This window comes from Enhydra lutris, unplaced genomic scaffold (genome assembly GCF_002288905.1).
Source record: "Enhydra lutris kenyoni isolate GAN:26980312 unplaced genomic scaffold, ASM228890v2 scaffoldscaffold16, whole genome shotgun sequence".
Taxonomy (NCBI): Eukaryota; Metazoa; Chordata; class Mammalia; order Carnivora; family Mustelidae; genus Enhydra; species Enhydra lutris.
In genome coordinates, this window is record NW_019154100.1 from 215,481 (window position 1) to 240,103 (window position 24,623).

Consider the following 24,623-nt stretch of genomic DNA (forward strand, 5'->3'; position numbering starts at 1 on the left):
CAGTAAAGCAGTAGGGGGATTAAATTAGAATTTTTGTGGCCAAATTCTTGCATAATTCCTATTGAAGATCTGAAGAGAAATGATCTATCTAGCAATTTAAGGTAGCTACCACAGGAAAGTTCTTAAAATTAGCTGTGATAAATATGTTGCTGCTACTTTTGTAATAAATAATTTTCCTTTATTGTACCTTTCTGTAGAATTATTACTTTAATGAGAGATGTTCAGTTGCTAGTGAAAGACTTGTATCATAGAAATGATAAGCAGAATCTATCTCGTATAGAATGATTTAATTTTTAGATTAGCTTATTGGTGTTAACATTGGTTAGAGTTCTAAGTAAAGTTAAATGCTAAAAATCACATAATTTTACCTTAAATTGCCACTGATTTCACACTAGGAGAAAATTTGAGTAATTTAAGATGAACCTATTTTTAAGCTTGGCCAATGAGAAAAATATCCTCATTTTCCATATTAACCTCATTTATATTACCTTTGTGTAGGTCTTAAAGTTAACTAGGTGTGTTCTGCTTGTTCTCAGTGAGTAATAGGATTCTTTGATTGTAGGAAAGCACAGTCAACTCTTAAGCAAAAATGGAATTCCTTAGATTGATATCAACAACTCAAGGAATGGAAAGAAAGACTGGAAAAGTAGGCTTGGAGAGAGGTAGGATGAGCTACTTCAGAGCTAGCAAGTAGGAACTTGAGGTCTGTCTCTGTGCTGGTCATTTTGGTCAGAGCCCACTGCTAGAATGAATAAACTGCTTTGTATCTTCATTATCTAAGTAGACGGAATCAAGATTCAGAATTCAGGGGTCGGGTTTTCTACATCCCTTAAATCCGCTTGCCTGTTCCTTCGTATACTAGAGCAGTGAGAGAAGCGGCCTTACACAAGGATTCTCTAGGAACCTTTCCCATTTGCTGTGGCAGCACAAAGCCAGTATTGTCTGTCTCCATACTCATCACAGAAGGTGGAAAGCAGGTGCAGCCTGGATAGAAGCTGAGCCTGTCCAGTACACTGCAGTCTCTGTCTCCTGTTTCAAAGCACAGGGCAGCTGCCCATAGGAAACAATGTCATTGGGATTTCTAAACACAGAATTCTAAAGACAGTACGATAAGTTGTCATTAGGCAAAAATTCTCCAGGGACAAGTACTGTGTAAAAACTTCCGTGAAACTTAGTTTTTTTTTTCATTTATGCAGTCTAAAACTTTTCAATTTCCAGGAATAATATATTCTAAATTGGAAGTTGTTCAATTACTTATATTGACTGAATTTTCCGATGTCATTTCCTCAAAGATGCATATTTGTCTTTCTTGCATTCTGCTCTGTTTCCTGTAAACAGTGATGACATCGAAGTTGGGTTTCCCAGTGACACTCTCTGAGACCCTAGAGAGAGTGAATATGTGAAAGAGAAAAGGCTAGTAAGAGAAGCCAAAATAAGTGTGGCTTATTTTAATAGATTCTCTGGCCAGTAACCCCATTTCTGCTTAACCTGATTTTCTGTCAGTCTTGAAGTTTTTCTGAACTCTTTATTATTTTCATAAAAACCCATGTTAAAGTACCTTAAAAGTCCTTTTTAAAATTTTCATTCTTTTTCCAGTGAAACGAAATTGTTTCAGGTAGCCTACAAGAATATCTTAACGTGATACCTTCTCACAGACTTCTTCTGCCTCTTTCACTTTTTTAGTATTCCATTCTGAGATTAAACTTGGTATTTACTTCAAGTAATGTTTGTTCGTGGCATAGATGGAGCAAAAGTATACACAGATACCCTGTAAAAGCAGAAATATTCCTAAGTAGCCTGTTAGAGACATATAAATACATAGAGACATATAAAAACCAAATTTTCCATTTGAGTCATAGTTTACAGATAGACGTATTGTGTAGGTTCATTTTTGGTGTGCAGGATTGTCTTGCCGGCACACCACTGCTCTGCCACCCACAGCCGGACGATTGTTTCAGACACTTAGCGGCGGACACGTGGTACCTCCCTGCTTCTGAGATGATGGCTCAGACTTTGGTACACCAAAGTCACAGACTCCTGTTAGAGAAGGGGTCTTGCCTACATGGTATTTTGAAGCTTTTTAGAAGTAGAATAGGGCCTTTGCAAGCAGAATTATGCTTTTAAATTTATCTTTAACCACCAGTTCAAATGCTGAATTAGTCTTGTGACAGTTACTGATTGGTTTGTGAGGTTTAAATTTTGGCCCAAAGTTAGCTCTTTTGCAAATTGTTATTAATGAGTAATGGTTCTACAAAACCGAGAGTAAATTGTGAACTGTTACAATGGCTTCATTCCATAGTTGAAATATTTCTAGTGGGTTATAGTGTTCAGTTATCATTGAGTTAATTATTTTCATAAAGGTTTATTGGTAGTTACTTCTATTAAAAAATTCCAGACACCTTATGGATTTTTTTTAGTATTTTTCTGCATTTAGTTTTATTTTTTATTCATTTTAATTCTTTTTTGTTTACTAAGTTAACTTAATTGAGTGAATGTTGATGCTAGAAAATCATATACATGGAATCTTTTCTTATTTTAACTGGAATCTAATAATCTATAACTTTAAGATACCAAAATTTTTTAGGTAAGGTGCAAGATGCACCTTTAGTCCTTTAGTAATATCTGTGTGGAAAAGATCAGAAGTCTGAACTCCACGTGTTAGTGGTTTGTTGTAGCCTGTAGAGAAAGAATGAAAACCACATGTGGTAGGAGACATTAATAGCCCCGATAGCTCTGTTGACAATCTGTTAACATACCATTTTTAAAAAATGAATTTTGGGGGCCAGATTAATACCATTAGGTTCCTCTGCCATTGCAGAACAGTGAAGACAAAAGCACTCACCATCTTAATATTCACAGGACTGTGCTAAAGAATAATGATTTAAGATCAAGACAAGAGTTAACTGCCCACCTCACCAACCAGTGGCCTTCCCCAGGAGCTCTGGATGTCAATGCTGTTGCCTTGGATACGTTGCTTTACCGAAAACACAATAAACAGTGGTATGAGTAAGTGTAATACTTTTTTTTCCAACTAATTACAAATTTAGTTGTACCCAAACACATGGTTATCCACTTTGGTTTCTCACTTATTCTTTCTGAATTCATTATTAACTTAGGGCAAAAGTAGAATTTAAGACTACTTTGGCTTGATAAAGTCAGATTAAGGCAGCGAATATGTTAACGTTTTGAAACCAAGGCACCCTGGGGAAGTAAAATATCTAAGAAATTCTTATGCAGTATTGTACCAGCTACCTGCTTCTCCCTTAAGTCTTCAGCCAGTCCTTCAGTTAAGTCTATGAACTTGTATTTAATGAGCCATCTATTTTTGAATTTTAGCTTTGGTATTTGTATTTGCCTAAGGATTAATTTTCTTGCTAGTTAGAAAACACAAAATTCCATCTCATGATAGATTGAAAAGATATTGTTCTTGGTGGGTCTGAGAGAGTTTTGTTTATTTTTGAGAAATCTAATTTTTGGAGGCTATAGAAAATATAATCACTCCACCTGTGGGCCATAAGATTCTTTTTGTATTTCTTTGTCCCACTATTTAGGACTGTTACATTAAGTCATAGTGTTGAAATGTTGAGAGAGCTGCATTCCTTTGGAATAGGCTATATTCTTTTGGAGTATCTTCATTTTGAAAGATAACATAAAAATTGTATTACCTTCTTTTGGCTTTTAGCCACTCTTCCCATCTTGATAACTTTTTCAATATCTTTATTTTCCTCTCTTTGGCTAGTTTTCTAATGATTTCCTTCTGTCCCTCCATCCCCTTCTGTTCTCTCCCTTTTCTCCCTCCTCCCCCTCTGTTTCTTCTCTTCCTCCTTTCTCCCCTCCCTTCCTCCCGCCCTCTTATTTTTTTTTTTTTTAATTTCTTCTCCACTCTTCTTTTTAAGCCCTTATTTTTAAACCTCACTGGTAGAGACACACATTTCCATCTGTGCTTCTTAGGGTGCTTTTCACTAGGTGGTTAGTAACCAGACATTTCTACAGGGATTGTTTCAGTGTAGGCAATTTCTAACTGCTTTACTGTGTGATTTTTTTCATCTATCAAAGGGAGTACTCAAAATAAGTTTGACCTTCTGTTGCTAAAAAATGCTTCTTTGGCTTGTTTGTTTCACTGATTGCTAGAGATAGGTAGGGAAAATTGAGCAGACTGCTTACAGAATGAATCAGTAGAACTCTCTTCAACATCTACTAACCATGTTGCTAAGTATGATTCTAGGTGTTGACTCTTTCATGGATTGTACCAAGTTCCCTTATATACCCTCTGAAATTTATAAACAACTAGAATATATCTTCTTATGTTGGTCTATAATTTTATTTTTCTATGACATATACAAGTAATAAAAGAATATTAGTTTATTCACATTTCTGATTTCTGATTGAAAAACAGAATCTATTGCAGTAATTGGTCCACTTATCTCTCTATAACACATGAGATGCTCCTGCTTTTGTAACTGTAAAAATATTATAACATTAACTCCTGATATGTTAAAAGACTAATAGCATGCTTTTTATTGCAATAACCACATTGTCACTTTAGATAATAGGAAGTAAAATATTTTAGCCAAAAGACCTGTATGTAGACCTGCCTGTAAGACCTACATCTTGAGGAACCAGTGAGTCTGAGTGGAAGAGTTATTTCTAGTTTACTTTTGCATGTGGTAATAATGACTGGCTTTTATGAATTATTATGGCAGCAGCAAAAGTAATTGCAGTATCACAAAAAAAAGAAGTAAAATTGGGGCGCCTGGGTGGCTCAGTGGGTTAGGCCGCTGCCTTCGGCTCAGGTCATGATCTCAGGGTCCTGGGATCAAGTCCCGCGTCGGGCTCTCTGCTCCGCGGGGAGCCTGCTTCCCTCTCTCTCTCTCTGCCTGCCTCTCCGTCTACTTGTGATCTCTCTCTGTCAAATAAATAAATAAAAATCTTTAAAAAAAAAAAAAGAATCTGTTTAAAAAAAAAAAAAAAAAAGAAGTAAAATTGCTTGTTGGTCTGTCTAGCATGGATCCAGACTTTATACTCCTTGACTCAATTGCTCCACTTGCTGAAGAGGGAATACTCTTCCCTTTTCAGCATCATCCTTTCATCTGGCGTTACTGTTCATATTGGTGCTCTTTTAGATGGCCCTCCTACATTCCTGAACAGAATGTATGCAGCTGGGCTGTAGTATGGAGATCACTGGACCCAGAGTTTAGGGTCAGGACTTGGAAGTAATCTCTGCTACCCTACTTGCTGTGTAACAATAGTAAGCCACACCTCTTACCTTCTTCACGTGTAATTCTGGGGGTAATGCCTCTTCAAGTCAGTAATAAATTGCATGGCACCTACTACTTCTCAGGGAATCTTTATTTATGTTCTATATAATCTCTTTGGTTTGGTTCTTATATAACTTTGTATCTTCCATGTTTCAGAATATGTATTCACCCACTGTCCTCAACTCTACTTTGTTAGAGTTTATAAAAGTTACGTAAAATTAAAGTGACCAGCAGATCCCTGATTCTGAAAATATAATCCCAATGTTTTTTTAATTTTTAAAAATTTTTTATTAACATATAATGTATTATTTGCCCCAGGGGTACAGGTCTGTGAATCATTAGTCTTACACATTTCACAGCATTCACCATAGCACATATCCTCCCCAATGTCCATAACTCAGCCACCCTATCCAACTCCCCCCTGCAACAACCCTCAGTTTGTTTCATGAGATTAAAAGTGTCTTATGGTTTGTCTCCCTCCCAATCCCATCTTGTTTCATTTTTTTCCCTCTCTCCCTCCATACCCCCCACAACCCATGCCCTGCCTCTCAAATTCCTCATATCAGAGAAATCATATGATAATTATTTTCCTTTGATTAACTTATTTTGCTTAGCATAATACCTAATCCGAACTTTTCAATGTAAAAATGGAGACTGGATCTCCAGAGTAGAGTAGTGCTCAGTAAATCATGTTTGAAACAAATCATTGCTTTTCTCAGGATCTGGTTTTTGCTCCCCTCAAATCTGTACTATAAGCCGAAGCTCTTGAAGTAACCTCATCACTGATTCCTCTTAATTTGACCAGTATCTTCAGCAAGTTTAACAAACATTTATCAAGAACCTACAGATTATGGAACTGGTGGCTAAAGCCTCTTAATAAGGAATATTAGTGCTCTTGATAATTTGGAGAAAGAAACTGGCCCTATAATTAGTCATTATGTGATATTATAATTTCCTGCTAAGAATATGGGATGTCTGCATTTCTCTAGGAGCTCTGTCGAGTTAGCTCCAAAAGGAATGATATTGTGTTGTTTGATTTAATGAATTTCTTGGTCTAGTTGCCATCTCTTTTCTTTTTTTTTTTTAAGATTTTATTTATTTGACAGACAGAGACAGCAGAGAGGGAACACAAGTAGGGGGAGTTGGAGAGGGAGAAGCAGGCTTCCCACTGAGCAGGGATCTGGGGCTCGATCCCAGGACTCTGCTCAGTCACAGGACACTGGGATCATGACCTGAGCTGAAGGCAGATGCTTAACAACTGAGCCACCCAGGCTCCCCTCCTTGCTCTCTCTTAAAATGAGTGATGGGATAACCTGGCTGTGTTATTACCTACTCATAGAAGAATCCTTTTCACAGTAGAATATCTCACACTTATTTTCATTTACTATACTCTTTATAAAACTTTAAAAAAAATCTCATTTCCAGTTTTTTCTTGATTATTTAGACCTGGCAAGTTCTAATTAATTATGCTCGGTTTTATATCTTTTCCTTTATCTCAAACATAGGAATATCATGTTAAAATTTTTTAAAGCATTACAGATTGACTATAAAAATTCAACAGTAGGGGCGCCTAGGTGGCTCAGTGGGTTAAAGCCTCTGCCTTCCGTTCAGTTCATGATCCCAGAGTCCTGGGATTGAGTCCTGCATTGGGCTCTCTGCTCAGCAGGGAGCCTGCTTCCCTCTCTGTCTCTGCCTGCCTCTCTACCTACTTGTGATCTCTGTCTGTCAAATAAATAAATAAAATCTTAAAAAAAATACACACACACACACACACATACACACACACACACACACACACACACACATATATATATATATATATATATATATATATATATATATATAAAATAAAGGGCACCTGGGTGGCTCAGTGGGTTAAAGCCTCTGCCTTTGGCTCAGGTCTTGATCCCAGGGTCCTGGTATAGAGCCCCACATCAGGCTTCTGCTCAGTGGGGAGCCTGCTTCCCCCTCTCTCTCTGCCCACCTCTCTGCCTACTTGTGATCTCTCTCTGTCAAATAAATAAATAAAATCTTTAAAAATAAATAAATAAATAAATTTTAAAAATAAAATAAAAAATAAAAAACCTCAACAATAAATAAGTATATAAAACACACACATATAGCAATTGTTTACTTTCTTTTTCTAGTATGTTCTGCTTAGTGTTTTTTATATGCAAAGTCTAGGCCACATGATCTTGTTAGATACTGGTTATATACTGTTACTAGAGTATATGTTATATAATCTTGTTAGATTATTGCCTCGCCCACTCATTTCCATCCTAAAAGATCAGATTCATTGTTCATGTTTTTATTTTCTACTTAATTTTTTTACTCTTCTAAATTTATCATTGCTTTTAATTTGGCTATCATTCACCAGATTATTGAGTATTATGAGCCTTTATATGCCCTTTGTGATCTATGTAGGCTAATTTTTTTGATGACTTATGAGTGGATATAATTACTTCAGATGTCTTATAAGTTCTCTTTCCCATGTACATTTTCCCAGTACTTTTGGAGTAGGACTCCCTGAAGCAATGAGGCTGCAAAAATCTTTTACAGCTTATGAGGTTTGCATTGACCTGACTCACATATGGCCTTCCCTTTCAGGCTCCCATGCATCCTTCCATTAATTTTAGTAGATTAAGAGTATATAGATATTCTGATAAAGGAAATGCTTATTTTGTTCGTTAAATACATTTCTATGAAAATCAAACTAAGAATAAAAAGAACAGCCCGTCACTGGCTCCGTGCACATTCATGTGCCTCTACATCTACAGTGTGCAAATCTGTGTTTTTATTTTCTTCATGTGGATAACGTCTCCTGAGCCTAATACTCTTTTTTGCTCAGTGATTACCATGACTACCAGATAATGTAAATTATTATTGACCTCACTACATCTATTGGGAAAACAGGTGATGTAGATTATCGACATCATGACTTCTGATCATTGATATAAAGTTTAAGATTGTAGAAAATTTATTAATAAGTGAATTCAAGCCTATTGCTCAAGTTGCTTTTAATTTGCCTCTATTTGGTATCTGGTTTCCTTGTATAATAGCTTGTATTTGAGTGATTTAAAATTTTAAATAATTAGATATTAAAGAAAATGGGTTTTATTACATCCCAGATGCTTATGATACTTGACATGATTCCTTATCTTACTGTGTGGGGTTCTTACTTTGATGAAGAAAGATATTGCTATTTTAAAAAATCTGCTTCAGGGAACAGACTGTTGATTGATTTGTGACTTGTGGGTTACGTTTGAATCTTACAGTATGATGTTAAGGAGTCTAGAATTCTAAAATAGGATTTAGTGGTGACCTCTTAAAGGCAGAACTCCCACAGACAGTTTACTCTAGGACAACATGCTTGTCAGAAAGAGCTGCCAGTTGTATTGGCAATCAGGTAAGAATATGGAAAAAGAATTTGGAAATTCCTTGTCATTGTTGCAAACAGCTCGATTAGATTGCTCCCAGGTGGTGGCTCTGTAATTATCTTCATGCAAGGAAAATATTACATGGTACTGTTATGAGTATCTTTTGAATAAGGGACTTTACTTTGGCTTAGACTTTCCATTATTACTTCAGAAATCATGGTCTACCAAGTTCTGTTTCTATATTCATTAGCATTTGGTTAAGTGAATCCTATAAAATGCAAGCTTGTTCACTTAATGTAACAAATTGAAGGGTAGATAGTTTCCACAATCACTTTCCACTTGGAAATGTAATTTCTAAAAGGAACTTCAGTAGGTAATGCAGAAAGTTCATTTTATGTTGCTTTTATCAGAGGAGGCTTTTCTAGGCTTTCCTCCCCGCAGCTAGTGACAGTCCTAGATTGCTGTAAACATGTGCCCACGAGCTCTCAGTCCTTATAATTTTCAAATTAATTTTACGTCTTTTTTGCTTCTGGGTATTTTGTTTGTAAATATTTCTAGAATTTTTAAAATTTAATATTAACTATCAAGTTTCCTATGATGAAAAAACCAGTGTCAGAAACTCATTTAAAGCCAAAAGTATAAAAACAAGTCTTCTACCTATTAGGCACAGAAAAATAATTAGGAAAGAAAATTCATAACTTTGTTGAATTCCTGCATTCCTGCTTTCTTCTGTAGCTAAAGAAATAAACTTTTAATATAAGTCAAGTAAAATTTTCAGTGATATAATTCAGTACTGTATAGTTTACATGGTTAGTCTCAGCCATAAGGCTGCTCTTTAAGAAGGTTTTTAATAAAACAGAAAACCAAATTTTTTTCTTTCTGTACTGAGAAGGAGATAGCCTAGATAGGGGACAGAATTAGAGCCAGGCTGCCAGGTTAAAATCTGATCTCTTCTTTGTGCCCCAGTTTACTCTGTATAAAATGGGAATAGTTGTAATTCCAACCTCGCAGGGTAGTTGTGAGGATTAAATAAGTTAATATATATAAAATGTGTAGGGACAGTACCTAGCATTTGGTAAGCATTATATAAATACTGGGTATCCTTCTTTATTACATGTTGTATAGCTGATATGTGTTTTATCTATTGTAATAATTATCAGTGGTTTCCTACAATAGTATTTCCTGCTACTTAAAAATATAACTAAGAACTCTTATACTTGACATTTGAAAAGTCATCATGTTATAAAATGAGAACACTGCCTACATTGTAAAGTGGTAAAATTATTCCATCATCTCATCCTTCATTTCTTAGATGAAAAAAACAAATAGATACTGTTGTATATATCCTCTCATGCATAATATATATACTTTCAATAAATTTGTAAGCTTACTGTGTATGTATGAATAGAAAGTAGCTCTGGAATAGATCATTTAAATTATATATACTTTCCTGTAATATTATCATAGAATATATGACATTTCTAAGAAATTAGTTAGGATTTGGCTACCTTGGGTAATAGAGGTTAAACCTGAAAAGCATATTCTTTCTCCTGGATCACAATGTATTTGGAAATAATAATGAATTCCATTCTCTTCTTGAAATGTCAATAATACCAAAGCTGCATGCATTTCTTGAGTTGTTTTTATCCTGACAAAACAAATATGAGGAGGGTGTAATAATAAGCCTTAATAACTTTCCATTTATAACTGAATTTTTCCTCTATTATAATTCATTTCTCATTAATTTGTTTAATGGAAATTGAGGTCACAGTAGCAAATACACAAGGGAAGGAGGTTATCTTGATAGTGTATTAACAGAAACAGCTATGTTATTATCCTACATTTTTAAACTTCTAAATTGCAGGAATTTGTGATAATTTGTACTTATTATTATGTAAAAACCGTCTGTAAAAATATCAAAACGTTGAAGAATGTTTAAGTGCCGAGGAGATACTAGGTCATTATTAAGTTATGTCATTTTGGTTTCTGCATTAAGAGTAATCTGTAGATTTTCTGCTTCTATGAAAATTGATAATAACCAGAAGGTTGCCAATTTCTCACGAGCTAAATAATCAAAATTGGTGCAAGGATTTAAACTAGTTTGACAAATTGTTTTTCTTTTCCTTTTTCAGTAGATTAAACACACAGGCCTCCAGAGAGTGTGGAGGGAAAAGTACAATGGAGATCATATTGTAGCAACAATAGAGACAGAGTTTAGGGGAAGAACTGGGGAGAAATAAACCAGAAATTCAATAAATTAAAGCAAATCATCAAAGAATATCTCTAGAAATTCTTTTTTGTGAGAAGAAATCCAAGTAGTATTTCACCCTTGTTTTACAGAAAAAGTTATCAAAGTCTTGACCAGTTATCAGCTGAAGTCAGCCTTTCTCAGACTTCACTGGATCCAGGTCAGTCACAAGAAGGAGATGGGAAACAAGACACATTAAATTTAATCAGTGAAGGTAAGAGAAACAAAATCTATTTGGAAATTACTATTCCCTGCATTGCGTATGCTTTGGTTGCGGAATGCTGAAGAGCAGCAGTGACATTTCTGTGAAGCGTGCTAGGAAATGAAGCTGTAGGAGGATTAAAAAGTTCTGCTTTGGTCTTTTTTAACCTATGCCCATTGGGCTTTCTGTGTCTCTCCCCAGTACTAACACGACTTTGATCAAGGTGGTCCCCCACTGCAGTTCAAAAGTCGGTTCTCCGCCTTTGTTCTGTTAAACTGCTTAGCAGCTTTGGTTACAGCTGACCACTTACTTCCTCATTCTTGAGTCACTTTTAGTAGCTCATTTTTTGGGTATTTTGAATACCTTGGGAATGAATATGAGAGTTGCAGCTTTTCCTGCTCCTGCTTTTGGCTGTGCTCTGTCCACCCCTCTTTTCCCTGTTCTGCATCTTCCTGAACAACATATTGGTTCAATAACAAAACATTTCAGGCCAGTTTCTGTGATCACATTTCATTGTCTAAGACTCACCCTGTGCATTTTTAAACTCCAGGAGCTTAGCTGGTTCAGTTACTTTTTCTCCTGCCCCCAGCACAGGCTCGGGCTGTGACTCTAGCACTTCGGGTTGGATAAGTGGTGCGAGTATGATACAGTGCTCAGGTCTTTTATCTCTGCCTCCCAGTTCTCTGCGTGCCAGTGCGTGTGAGGTGGGGGCTGGGAAAGAGTTCCCTACTGCAGGGGGACCTGCACTACTCTGGGTCTCCAGTTCCTCCTGCCTGCTCCACGGCAGTACATAGCACCACCGCCCATGTCACTACATTCGCCTCCTCCCCCTTACCACTCCACTTCCGCTTACTAGGATGTCCTGTCCCTGTTCCCTGCCACACACGCTGTCTACACTGATTCTTCATCATCTTCACTGTTACTACCTTCTCTCAGCCACGTGGGGCAAGCTGCATGGATGGACTACTGCCACGGCTCTTTCTTGGGTCTTTTCCTCTCTCATTCTTGTCCCCTCATAGCCCATTCTCCATATAGTCATCAGTGATCTTAGAAAACATAAGTGAGAAAATATTATACCCAAACGTAAAACTCTCCAGGGGCTCTCAGTGACATTCAGAATACAATCCAGACTGCTTATCATGGCCTCCTGTATGATCATGTCCTTGCCAGCTTCTGCCTCCCCTTATACCCCGCACCCCAGCAAACTGACCTCCTAGCTGTTCCTTCAGGTTGGTTCCTGCCTCAGCTGTCTTTGCACTTGTTTTTCTTAGTGCCCTGAAACTTCTTTCTTAAGGTCTTTGAATGGTAACATTTATCAGGTCTCTATTGAAATATCACTTTAAAGAAGTTTTCATTGACTGCCATCCCTTAAATAACCATCATCTCCATATCCATGTTCACCCACCCCAGGCACTCTGTCACACTGTCCTCTGTTACACTATGATTTTTGTCCTCAGCTCCCTGCTAAAATGTATGCTTCATGAGGGAAGGAATCTTGTCCATATTTTCCACCAGTGTATTACCAGAGCCTGTCACATTATAGACAATTATTGATAGAGTTGATACAGTAAGTATATAATGAATGAATGTCATAGAATGTGAGGAACAAGGTAGAGATAGTATAGAGTAAAAATTCAATTAGCAAGAAGGCTCAGGGGGCACCTGGGTGGCTCAGTGGGTTAAAGCCTCTGCCTTCGGCTCAGGTCATGATCCCAGGGTCCTGGGATGGAGCCCCACATCGGGCTCTCTGCTCAACAGGGAGCCTGCTTCCTCCTCTCTCTCTGCCTGCCTCTCCGCCTACTTGTGATCTCTGTCTGTCAAATAAATAAATTAAAACAAACAAACAAACAAGAAGGCTCAGGCAATGGGAAATTATGTTAAGTTGAATTTTTTGCTTCTTTTAAGATAGTTGTTGAAATGTTCTCAGAGGGCTGTAAGTCTATTTTAATAGTTTAGTAAATAGTGTATACTGACTAAAAATGAATCTTTTTGATGATGTGGATAATAAACATAGCAAAATAGAGTATCCTAGTGGCACAAATGTAGGTGGAAGAGAATAAACTGAATTCACTCTCATAATTTAGAATATGTATATTTTAAAAATTAATCCATTCTCTTAGTGGATTTTTTTATGATGACTCTCTGTGTAGAAGACACATTTATTTAGGATTTAAATCAGTTTATCATTATAGGCATATTAATAGTAATAGGTTAAGATTGATAATGGGTAATTTTTATCCTATAAAAACATATATATATATATATATGAGGAGTGATGAATGGGTGAAGCATAGAGAATCTTTAGGGCAGTGAAACTATTCTGTATGATACTAAAATGGTAGATACTTGTCATTATAAATTTGTCCAAGCCATAGAACATACAGCACCAAGAGTGAACCCCAGTGTAAACTGTGAACCCTGGTTCATAATGATGTGTTTGCATAGGTTTATCAGTTGTAACCAGTGTCCCACTCTGGTGGGGGATGTTCATAAGAGGAGGCTCTGTATGGAGATATGGAAAATCTTGGCACATTCTGCTCAATTTTGCTGTGAACCTAAAATGCCTCTAAAAAATAAAGTGTATGAATACACAGGGACAGGGAGAGTGAAGTACTGACTTTAAGAATTCAAGGTTAATTAACAGATTAAGTATGACTTCCAGAATTTCCCTACCCAAATAAAATGATCAAAAAAAGGAAATGTTTGTCAAAAAATGTGTTAACTAAAATACAGCAACAAAAAAAGAGCTGTAATATATTTGGATAGTATAAAACTTTAAAGAAAAATTATTTTATTTTTTAAAGATTTATTTATTAATTTGGGAGGGTAGGGGCAAAAGCAGAGGGAGAAAGAGAATCTCAAGCAGGACACCCCCCCCACCCCCGAGCTACCCCTCCGCCCGTGGCCCTGAGTGCAGAGCCCAGGGCGGGGCTCAGTCTCATGACCCTGAGATCGTGACCTGAGTCAAAATCAAGAGTCGGACATTTAACTGACTGAGACACCCAGGTGTCCCACTAAAGAAAATTTTTTAAAACTTGAAGGACACACATTCTTTCTACCCATAGTATCCTTCCTGCCCTCCCATAAAAGCCATATAGTAAGGAAACTATACTTTGATACCCTGATACAAGAGTGTCCTTTAGTTAAAATTTTCACAAACCAGCCAAATCAGCTAACTCTCCTGTGTGTACAAAATTATTATTCTTTAAAAAAAATTGTCTAAGTTGAGAAAAACAATTCTGCTAATGAAACCCTCCCCCAGGAAAATAGTAATGAAGCAGGAAAAAAAAAAAAAGACTATAGTACAACCATATGATTTTATTAAGTATCCTCAAACAAGCATCTAAAGTTGTGATACCATTTTAAATTAGAAATCAAAAACTAGGAACATAAATGTTCAAGAGGGGTGCCCGGGTGGCTCAATTAGTTAAGCATCCAGTTCTTGATTTGAGCTCAGGTCATGGGCTCAGGGTCATGAGATGAAGCCTTGCACGCAGCTCCAAACTCAGTGGGGAGTCTGCTTGGGGTACCCTCTCCCCCACTCCCTCATCCCCCAACCCCTGACCTCCCAGCATGTGATCTCTCTCTCTCAAAAAAAAAAAAAAAAAAAAATTTAAGAAACAGAAAGAAATGAATTGATAGTTCATTACTCTAGAAGAAATGGCGGAAAAGGCAAAATTGTATTAGAAGAAAATATTAAAGAACAGCTGTCTCAAGAATAGATTTGAAAGATATCTTAATACACAACATTGAAGAAAGGCAGGAAAACCAAGAGAATGAAAATGTGATGTGGAAAGAAGTAAAATGAGTCAGGAAGTGTTTGAATTAGAAGTCAAGCAAAGAAGAGAAAATTTAGGGGCACGTGGGTCGCTCAGTCAGTTAAGCATCTGACTTGATTTTGGCTCAGGTCATGATCTCAAGATGGTGAGATTGAGCCCCACATGGGGGGGGGGTCCACATTCAGCAGGGAGTCTGCTGGAGATTCATCTCTCCTCTCCCTCTGCCCCTCCCCCTGCTCACGGATGCATGCTCTTCCTCTCTAAATAAATCAATCTTATTTAAAAAAAGAAGATAGGATTTTTATATCAGTAGAGTCACCGAAGAAGGTAAAACAGTGGAGCAGAACTAATATTGAGTCTGTAATCTGAGAAAAATGTCTGGAAATAAAAGACTGAAATCTATGAATTGACAGGGCTGACAAAGTGCCTGAGAAAATTACCTATATTAATCAACTACCAAGTAGTATCTACTAAAATTATTAGATATTAATAATAAAACATATTCAGGGCTTCTAGGCAAAAAGATCAAATAGCTTATAAGGGGAAGAGACTGAGACTAGCATTACACTTCTCTAGTTGTATAAAGGTAACAGAACAAACTACAAACCATTCCAAATAACATGAAGTTAAAACAAAAAAAGACTTGTTATCATATAAGAAAAGAGCAAGTAAGAAATATAAGCTGGAATTATGAATTTCTAAAAAATAATAAAAACTCAGCATAGCAGACTTTGTGAGATATACTTAAAGCAGTAGCTGGAGGAAATTAATAATTTTTATATACTTTTTCATTAAAAATGAAAGAAAATAAATGAATTAAGTTTCTCAGCCCAAAATGCTAGAAAAAGAACAAGGTAAATAAACAGCCAATGAAGAAAATAATAAAGGTGAAACCATAAATTGATATAAATAGTTCTAATTAATAAAACCATTGTTTTAATTAACAAATTTGGGACCTAGCTAATTTAATCATAGAGGAAGAACAAATAAATGAAAATGTTGGGGATAAGTATGACCTGATAAATACAGTATGAAAAATTTAAAAAATTATAGGCCAGTATTACTTATCCATATTGATATAAAAGTTCTAAATAATATATTAGTGAGGAGAATATAGCAACACATAAAGAAATGATACATGACTGTGCAGATTTAATCCAGGAATGTGAGGTTGAGTCGATATTAGGAAATCTATTAATATAATACCATATTCATAGATCTAAGATAGAAAAAGTTATCCCCACAGATGGCCAGAAAAGCCCTGGACAGAATTCAACACCTGTGTGACACAAACACTGAAGACAAAAGAACTGAATAATACTTCCTTTCCATGAGTATGTGTGAACATCTCTGTCTGGAAGCCAGCATCTTCCTTAATGGGGAGATACTAAGATACCAGTTGATTCTACTACTTACTTAACATTATACTAGAGGTAGTAGCTAATGGCATTTAAGGAAGAAATGTCTAGAGACATGAAAATTGGATTTTTGCAGACTATAGCATGAACCTGGAAAATGAGAAATAATAATACTATACAATAAAAGTCCTATAAAGTAGCAAAATATAAAATTATACAGAAATCAATAGCTTTCACATGTACAAGCAATAAGCAATGAGAGACTCTATTAGTTGTAGGGAAGACTTTAAATAGCAACAGAGAAGATAAAATATTTAGACTATTTCTTGTTAAATTTATTCCTTTTGTGAGAAAAGCTAGAAAGCATTCTTAAGAGACCCAAAAGTAGAGTCAAGGAAATGGAAAGAGATCCATTAAGTCTTCCCTAAGTTAATGTAGAGTTAACACACTCCTACGTATGCTTTTATTTTCAAATCCAGCAATCACACATCTCGGAATTCACTCCAAAGCAATACTTAAATGATACAGAAATACAAGATTATCCTGCTCATTCAGTATTCCCTCACATTCTGTGCTTTTCCCTGAATGCTTTTCACGTTTTGAGGAACTTTTCTAGCTACCCTTTTAAAAACTGAACTTCCTATTTTGAGGTAATTATGGATTCACATGTGGTGAAGATCCGCGTACCCTTCACCGGTTTGGCTCCATGGTGACATCTTACAAAACTGTAGTATAACCTCCCATCCAGGAAACTGACAGTACAGTGCAGTGATTTCATTCAGATGTACATGTCGTCCTCAGTGTGTGTTTTTAGTTCCACGTAGTTTGATCACACTCATAGGTGTGTGTCTACATTGCCACAGCCAAGATATGGAACACGGGCACCATCCCAAGGATCCCTTGTATTACTAATCACACCTACCTCCTTCCCAGCCTTGCCCTATGTCTGCCCCTTCCCCAACCCATGGCTGTGCTAATATGTCCTCCATGACTGTCATCTTGTCATTGAATGATGAAGGGTGCTGTGTAAATCAGACAGTGTATAGCCCCTTGGGATTAGCTTTTTTTTACTCAGCATAGCTCCCCTGAGATCTTTCCAAGTTGTTAAACGTATCAGTGACTTATTCCTTTATTTGTAAAAAAATTCCATAATATGTATTATCACATTTTTGGGAAAAAAAAAAAAACAAACACTCATTGAAGGATATCTGAGTTTCTGTTTAGGGGCTGTGAAACTCTACTCTCATCTGAATGTCTATGTTCCCCAAATTCATAATCTCTGGTGTGATGATAGAAGAATGTGGGAGGTGATTAGGTCACAAGGGTGAAGCCATCATGAATTCCATTAGCTTTCTTAAGAGGCCCAGAGAGCTCCCTGGCCTCTTTAGTCACCTTTGGACACAGCGAGAACCTGCTATGAGCCAGGAAAAACAGGCCGTAACTAGACATAGGACCCACAGGTAACTGCCTCCGAGATTTCCCAGCATCCAGAATGCTGAGAAATGAGAAACAGTAAATACCTTTCTGTGGTTTTTAACCACTCAGCTGATGGTATTTCTGTGATAGCAGCCTGAATGGCCTATGCTGCAGTGAACATTGGTTTGCAAATTTTTCTGTGAACCTAACTCCCATTTTTCTAGAATGAAGACTGACTCTTGATTTGAGCTCAAGGTATAATCTCAGGTCCTGAGATTGAGCCCCACATCAGGCTCTGCATTCAGCCTGCCAGAGATTCTCTCTCTTCCTCGCCCTCTGCCCCTCCTCCAACTTATGCATGCACGCTCTCTAAATAAATAAATACATACATAAATAAAATCCTATAAAGATCATCTCAGAAGTTAAAGTGGTACCATAATTGTTGGTAGAAAAGGGTGAGAAGTTGGCATTTTTTTTCAAGGATTGGTTAAGCCCTTCATATGTGATAGTTGTTGTGCTAGTAACTACTAGCTACCCATAGTTCAGCAAATCTAGGATACCTTGGGTTTTAAAATACACCAGTATTTAATTTAGCCTCAAAAAAGAGAAGAAAGGGACACCTGGGTGGCTCAGTTGGTTAAGCAGCTGCCTTCGGCTCAGGTCATGATCCCAGCGTCCTGGGATCGAGTCCCGCATCGGGCTCCTTGCTCATCGGGGAGCCTGCTTCTCCCTCTGCCTCTGCCTGCCGTTCTGTCTGCGTGTGCTCGCTCTCTCTCCCTCTCTCTCTCTCTCTCTGACAAATAAATAAATAAAATCTTAAAAAAAAAAGAGAAGAAAAAGCCAACAATTGAATCATAACACATTGTGTACATATCTCTTAGCATTTTTTATATTTATTTCGAGAGATCCTTGGGGCACCGGGGTGGCTCCGCCCATTGGGACCTAACTCTTGATTTCACCTCAGGTTGTTGTCTCAGGGTCATGGGTTCGAGGCCCTTATTGGGTTCTGTGTTCAGCACAGTCTGCTTGGAATGCTCTCTCTTGCTGTCCCTCTGACCCTCCCCCTGCTTGCACACATACTCTCTCTAAAAGAAGAAGACCTTTAGACTTTTAAAAAACTTTTATTGTAATTCACATAAAACTGACCATTGTAAAGTGTACATTTCAGTGGTGTTTAGTGTACTCAGTGTTGTACAACCATCGCCACTAATTCCCGAACTTTGTCATTACCCAGTAAAGAAGCCCTACATCTGTTAGTAGTTGGTCCCGATTCCTCCCTGCCCCCATCTCTGGGTAACTACTAATCTACTTTTTGTCTCTTTGGGTTTGTCTGTTCTGGACATTTCATATAATAAAATCATACAGTATGTAGCTGTTTTGGTCTAGGTTTTTCGTTCTTGTTTTTCTTAAGTAGGTTCCATGCCCGTAATGGAGGCCAGTGCAGGACTTGAATTCATAACCCTGAGATCAAGACCTGAGCTGAGACCAAGAATCAGAAGCTCGGGGCGCCAGGTAGCTCAGTTGGGGGTCTGCCTTCAGTTTGGGTTGTAATCTTGGGGTCCTGGGATTGAGCACATTGTCGGGCTTCCTACAGTGGGGAGCTTGCTTCTCCCTTTCTTCCCACCTGTGGTCCCTGTCTCTCTCTTTCTCTCTCTCTCTCTCAAATGAATAATTAAACTCTTTTAAAAAAAAAAAAGTCAGAAGCTTAACTGACGGAGACACCCGGGCACCTCTCTGTCTAGGTTCTCTGACTTAGCATTGTGTTTTCACAGTTTGTCTACGTTGGAGCAAGTATCAGTGCTTCATTCCCTTTTATGCACAAATAATATTCCATTGTATGGATATACCACAGTTTATCCATTCATCATTTGGACATTTGGATAGTTTGCACTTTGGGGCCATTATTAATAATGCTGTGAACATTCATGTACAGGTTTTTGTGTGAATATATATTTTTATTTCTCTTGGGTATATAACTAGGAATGGAATTGGCTGGAACATGTTTTAATCATCTGAGGAACTGCCATACTTTTTCAAAGTGATTGTAGCATTTCATAGTCCGACCAGCAATGTATAAGGGTTTCATTTTCTCCACACCTTGACCAATGTTTGTTATTGATAGTCTTTTTAATTATACCATCTAGTGTGTGCCAAGTAGAATTTTGTGGTTTTGATTTGCATTGTCCTAATGCATATAATGTTGAACATCTTTTCATGTGCTTATTGGCCATTTGTATATCATCTTCAGATAAATGTTCAACTCCTCTATTTAAAAATTGCATTGTGTTTTAATTTTTGAGTTGCAATAGTGTATTTTGGATAGTAGACCTTATCAGATGTATGGTTTGCAGATATATTTTCCATTCTGAGGAATGTCTTTCTACTTGCTTGCTAGTGTTGACTCACAGATTTTTAATTTTGACAAAGTCCCATTTAACTAGTTTTCCTTTCGGTTGCTTGTCCTTTTGGTGTCCCATCTAAGAAATCATTGTCTAATTCAAGGTCATGCAGATTTACTTCTATGTTTCTTTGTCCGGGTTTTATAGTTTTAGATCTTACATTTAGGTCTTTGATCTATTTTAAGTTTTTGTATATGGTGTGAACTAATTGTCCAACTTGATTCTTTTGCAGGTAGATATTCAGTTGCCCCTGGACCATTTGTTGAAAAAATTATCCTTTCCCCAATTAAATGGTCTTAGAATTCTTGCTGAAATGCATTACCCATACATGTATGGGTTTATTTCTAGATTCTCAGTTCTGATTTGTTGGTCTGTCGGCCTCTACCAGTGCTACATTATCCATTGTATAGTAGCACACTGTCTTGCTTTATAGTTAAGTTTGGAAATCAGGACAACTTTGTTCCTTTTCAAGATTGTTCTGGCTATTCAGGCTCCACTGAATTTCCATATGGATTTTAGAATCAACTTGTCATTTCTGAAGAAAAGGCAGTTAGAATTTTGATGGGGATGACACTGAATCTGTAGATAAATTTGGGAAATATTGCCATCTTAATATTGTCTTCTAACCCATGGAAAAATGGAATGTTTTCCCACTTATTTCAACCTTGAATTTTTTCCAACAATAGTTTGTAGTTGTCAATGTACAACCCTTGCACTTCTTTATTTGAATTTATTTCTAGGTATTTTATTCTTTTAGATTCTATTGTTAATGGAATTATTTTCTTAATTTCATTTCAATTTCATTGCTTCTTTCATTTTTAGACTTTAAGCGTAGATTTAAAAAATTCATGTCACTCCTCTGTACCTATAAGGAAAAGAAAAGTGAATTCAGTTGCAAAGAACTCCATATTCATAGTCAATCTCTTCTGAATATGAAGACAGACATTGGCTGTGTCTGTTCACAGTATCATTCTCTGTGCCAACAGTGAACCATTTCCTAACATAATCCAGGTATCCTGGAAATCAATACCTAGAAGTAGAGATCCTTCTGATTCTCTTTTACAGCTCTACAGCACCTCATTGTGTAACCATGTTAGACATTTAGATTTTCATCTTTTGCATTACTGTATGATAATCTTTATATTAAAAAATGTTCTCTAAGTATATATTCCCAAAGAATTGCAAACAAGACTCAAACAGATACTGGTGTGCCAATGTGTGCAGCAGCATTGTTTACAGTACTCAAAAGGTAGACACAACCCAAGTGTCCATACAGATAAATAGATAAACAAAAAGTAGTATAAACATACAGTGGAATACTGCTCAGCCATGAAAAAGGAATAAGGTTCTGATACATACTACAAAATGGATGGGCCTGAGAAAACATGCTAAGGGAAATAAAGCCAGATACAAAAAGGCAAATATTGTATGATTCCACTTGTAAGAATGATATATGATAGGCATATTCATTGACAGTAGATTGGAGTTTCCAGAGACTGGGAGTGAGGGGACAATGGATACTTATTGCTTAAATGGGTAGAAAATTTGTTTGGGGTAATGAAGATTTTTGGAAATAGTGGTGATGGTTGCACAATACTGTGGATGTAATTAATGCTACTGAATTGTACATTTAAGATATGAAATTTGGAAAGACCATCTAAAGCAGTTGAGTTCCAGGAGCATTTAATAAGAATTCCAGAAAGTTGATTCTGGCCTGAAATGGGTCAGTAAGCTTAAACATTAAATGGGTCCTTGAAACATCTGAATGTTTTGACCCTGAAAGAACACAATAAACATTTTAAATTGGAATTTAACAATTACTCTTCTGTATCTTTTTCTAATGTTGTTATATTTTCCTGTATTGTGCTTGTCAGCAAAACTATGAAGTTAACATAGCTAGTCATCTTTGGTATTTTACAAAGGAAAGGCTCAGAGAAGACGCCTTTCTTAAGGTCATACAGTTAAAAGACATAGGAGCTCTCTTGGGTCCCAACACTGTTCTTACGGAATCATGACTTGTTAATTATATAATTATTTAATGAGCATCTCCTATGTGCTCAGCACTGGGAATATAATAAAGAACACAAGAAATTCCAGGTCCTTTCTCAGTGTATGGTTTAGAAGAATGGAGAGCCCCACAATTACCATACAGTATAACTAGGTAGGTTAGAGTTCAAAGGACTGTAGGAACACTTCAGAGGGGCCATTTGAAACTATAGATAGCGTTCAGAAACACCTGCCGTCTGGTTCAGTTTAGACTTCTATAACTGTGTAAGCAAAACTTAAGCTTTTTATCTACTTTGGAAACCTGCTAATTTTCAAAGACCTCAGCCCTTCAGAGCCTCAAACCAGCCACTTCTAGCTGGTATTTGCAAACTTAACCAGCTTTGGAAAGAACTTGTGTTCCCCAGCTTTGAAAACAGATCTGCCAGTCTTCCTCACGGGCCTACTGGCGTCCAGGACGTGACAAAGTTCCTGAGGCAAGGTAGAAGCTGAATAAATGTTCAATAAGTGGGCTAAAGCTCTCCCAATCCAGCCCTCCTCCTGAACTGAAGCAGTTTTGCTTCTTTCTGCTGCATTACTTAACCTACACAGGGATTTCCTGGTATTTCTGTGGCCTGGGCATTGGTACTGTTAGTTTATTATCCTTTACCAAGTGAACATGAACATACTCTGGAAAAAATGGTAAAGTTTTTATTTTTGTCCTAAAACATGGTTATCTCAAACTTCTATAACTAGAAATGTTATGAGGAGCACACATAATCCTCTGGTAATGTTTTTTGAAGGATGGCATTGAAGTTATGGAAATATATAACTGGCTATGTTTGGAGTACTTTATAAAGTTATGTAAGTTTTTAGTTTTATAGGATCTTTTGGTAACATTCTTCAAGGTCAATTAAATATTTGTTATTTAATCTTAACTTTCAGGTAAAGAAGATACCCCCTCATTACTCGGTCTCTGTGGATCTCTAACATCAGTGGCAAGTTACAAATCTCTAACAAGTCTCAAATCTAATGACTACCTTGCAAGTCCCACAACAGAGATGACGAGTCCAGGCCTAACTCCATCCTGAAAATTTTATGTCAGAGCCAGAAGTTTTTATGTTGCAAATGTTCTATTTACATAAGTTTGACTGCTGGGAAAACCTTTGGAATTTTATATTGTTCTGGCACATGTCTGGAATTCTATTGCTTCTATTTGAGAATTCAGTCCACTCCATGTGCCCTTCTGAGAGAAAATGATCCTGCCATTTTAAGATTCTTATATTTGTCACTGAGGAAGTTTAAAAATGAATAAGCTTAAAAAACTTTTAAATATCCTCTAAATTAATAACCCATTGCAAATTGTGACGTAAATTTATTATTCAGCTGATTTTCATGTATTTAAATGTACCATAATTGCCGGAGACTGAGTTCAAGGTTTTATTCCAGAGACAAAGCTAAGTATTTTCTTTTACTTTTATTCAGTGATTATATTTTCTAAAAAATGACTTAATTTCATTTTTCATTCATTTCTTCCTAGGTTCTGATGTTTAAATGCCTTGTTTTTTGTATGAGGAGGAGGTTCTCAGCTGGTTTCGTAGTGGCTTACTCACTTTTTCCTTAATAGTTATCATTTGGTACAACATTCCATTAACATTTTATAAAATTTGTAGGAATGTATCTTTAGGCCATTACTAAAATTTGTCAGGGTCATAGGGAAAGTGTTTTACACCATTTTGGTAAAATGAATAAACTGTTTTCCCAAGATTTTCTTAAAAGGTTATTTAAAAATATCAAATATTCCTCAGTAGTTGGAAACATTTAAAAATGTAGAACAGATGTTGAAAAGTATTTTATTAGGAAAGACTTCGAGTCCATGTAAGGATTTGAGAACCTTCAAGTAAGGATCACTAGAGTCTTATCATACTCAACAATATGTATGACATCCAGTGCTGTTTTGTTCTCCCTTGTGTGCAACAATGAATCACGCCATGTTAATGTTAAAAACCGATGTTAATGTTCGAAATCCCTACACGTCTACAGGTAAAAAAAAAAAATTAGTTTCCTTTTAAAAAAAATTATGTGCTATAAAATCTTTTTGCAGTTTTGGGAATTTATAGATTTCATCCATCAAAATCCCACCATATTGAAAGAGAAAATGTCTGAAGTATATTTTCTATCGTAAGTACTATGAGGAAAACATGACCAGTTGTGCCAAAGAAGTTTTATACATTGTTTACATGAAGAGGACACAATACTAAATGGGGACTTCATATACTATTTTTGTTTATTAATAAAACATTACATTTAAACTCAGTAGCTTGACATGTAGGAACAGTACAACAATTTATCAGAGGAGGCAAGAGTGCTGAACATACTATATCATTCTTTGTATTAGAAATGTAGGAGTGTGGTGGTTCTCTGCAAGATTTAGGAGCTTTATTCTCATAATTTGGAATTTAAGATAATAAATAATAAGAATGCCAGTCTTATAGGGAAGTTCAAATGAAGTCATTTCAGGGACAAAGGAGGCCTGGAAGCCATTAAAATAAGTTATCCTAGAAGTACCAGAACATACTCAAGAGTTTTTACTCCTTTAGGTT

General features: G+C 36.5%; 1 protein-coding gene across 3 annotated transcripts in view; it reads left to right on the plus strand.

Annotated features, from left to right (window-relative positions):
• LOC111147344 (RUN domain containing 3B) overlaps window positions 1–23,249 on the plus strand; it is a 137,591-nt gene extending 114,342 nt beyond the window's left edge. For 2 of the 3 annotated variants that reach the window (XM_022503343.1, XM_022503344.1), the window contains 3 exons: window positions 2,860–3,006; window positions 10,976–11,097; window positions 22,966–23,249. In XM_022503343.1, coding sequence (XP_022359051.1) covers window positions 2,860–3,006; window positions 10,976–11,097; window positions 22,966–23,111 — 415 coding nt within the window. In that variant the 3' untranslated portion in view covers window positions 23,112–23,249. The remainder of the gene's footprint in view (window positions 1–2,859; window positions 3,007–10,975; window positions 11,098–22,965) is intronic. The other variant, XM_022503345.1, reaches the window with a different exon arrangement.
• The last annotated feature ends 1,374 nt before the right edge of the window (window positions 23,250–24,623 follow it).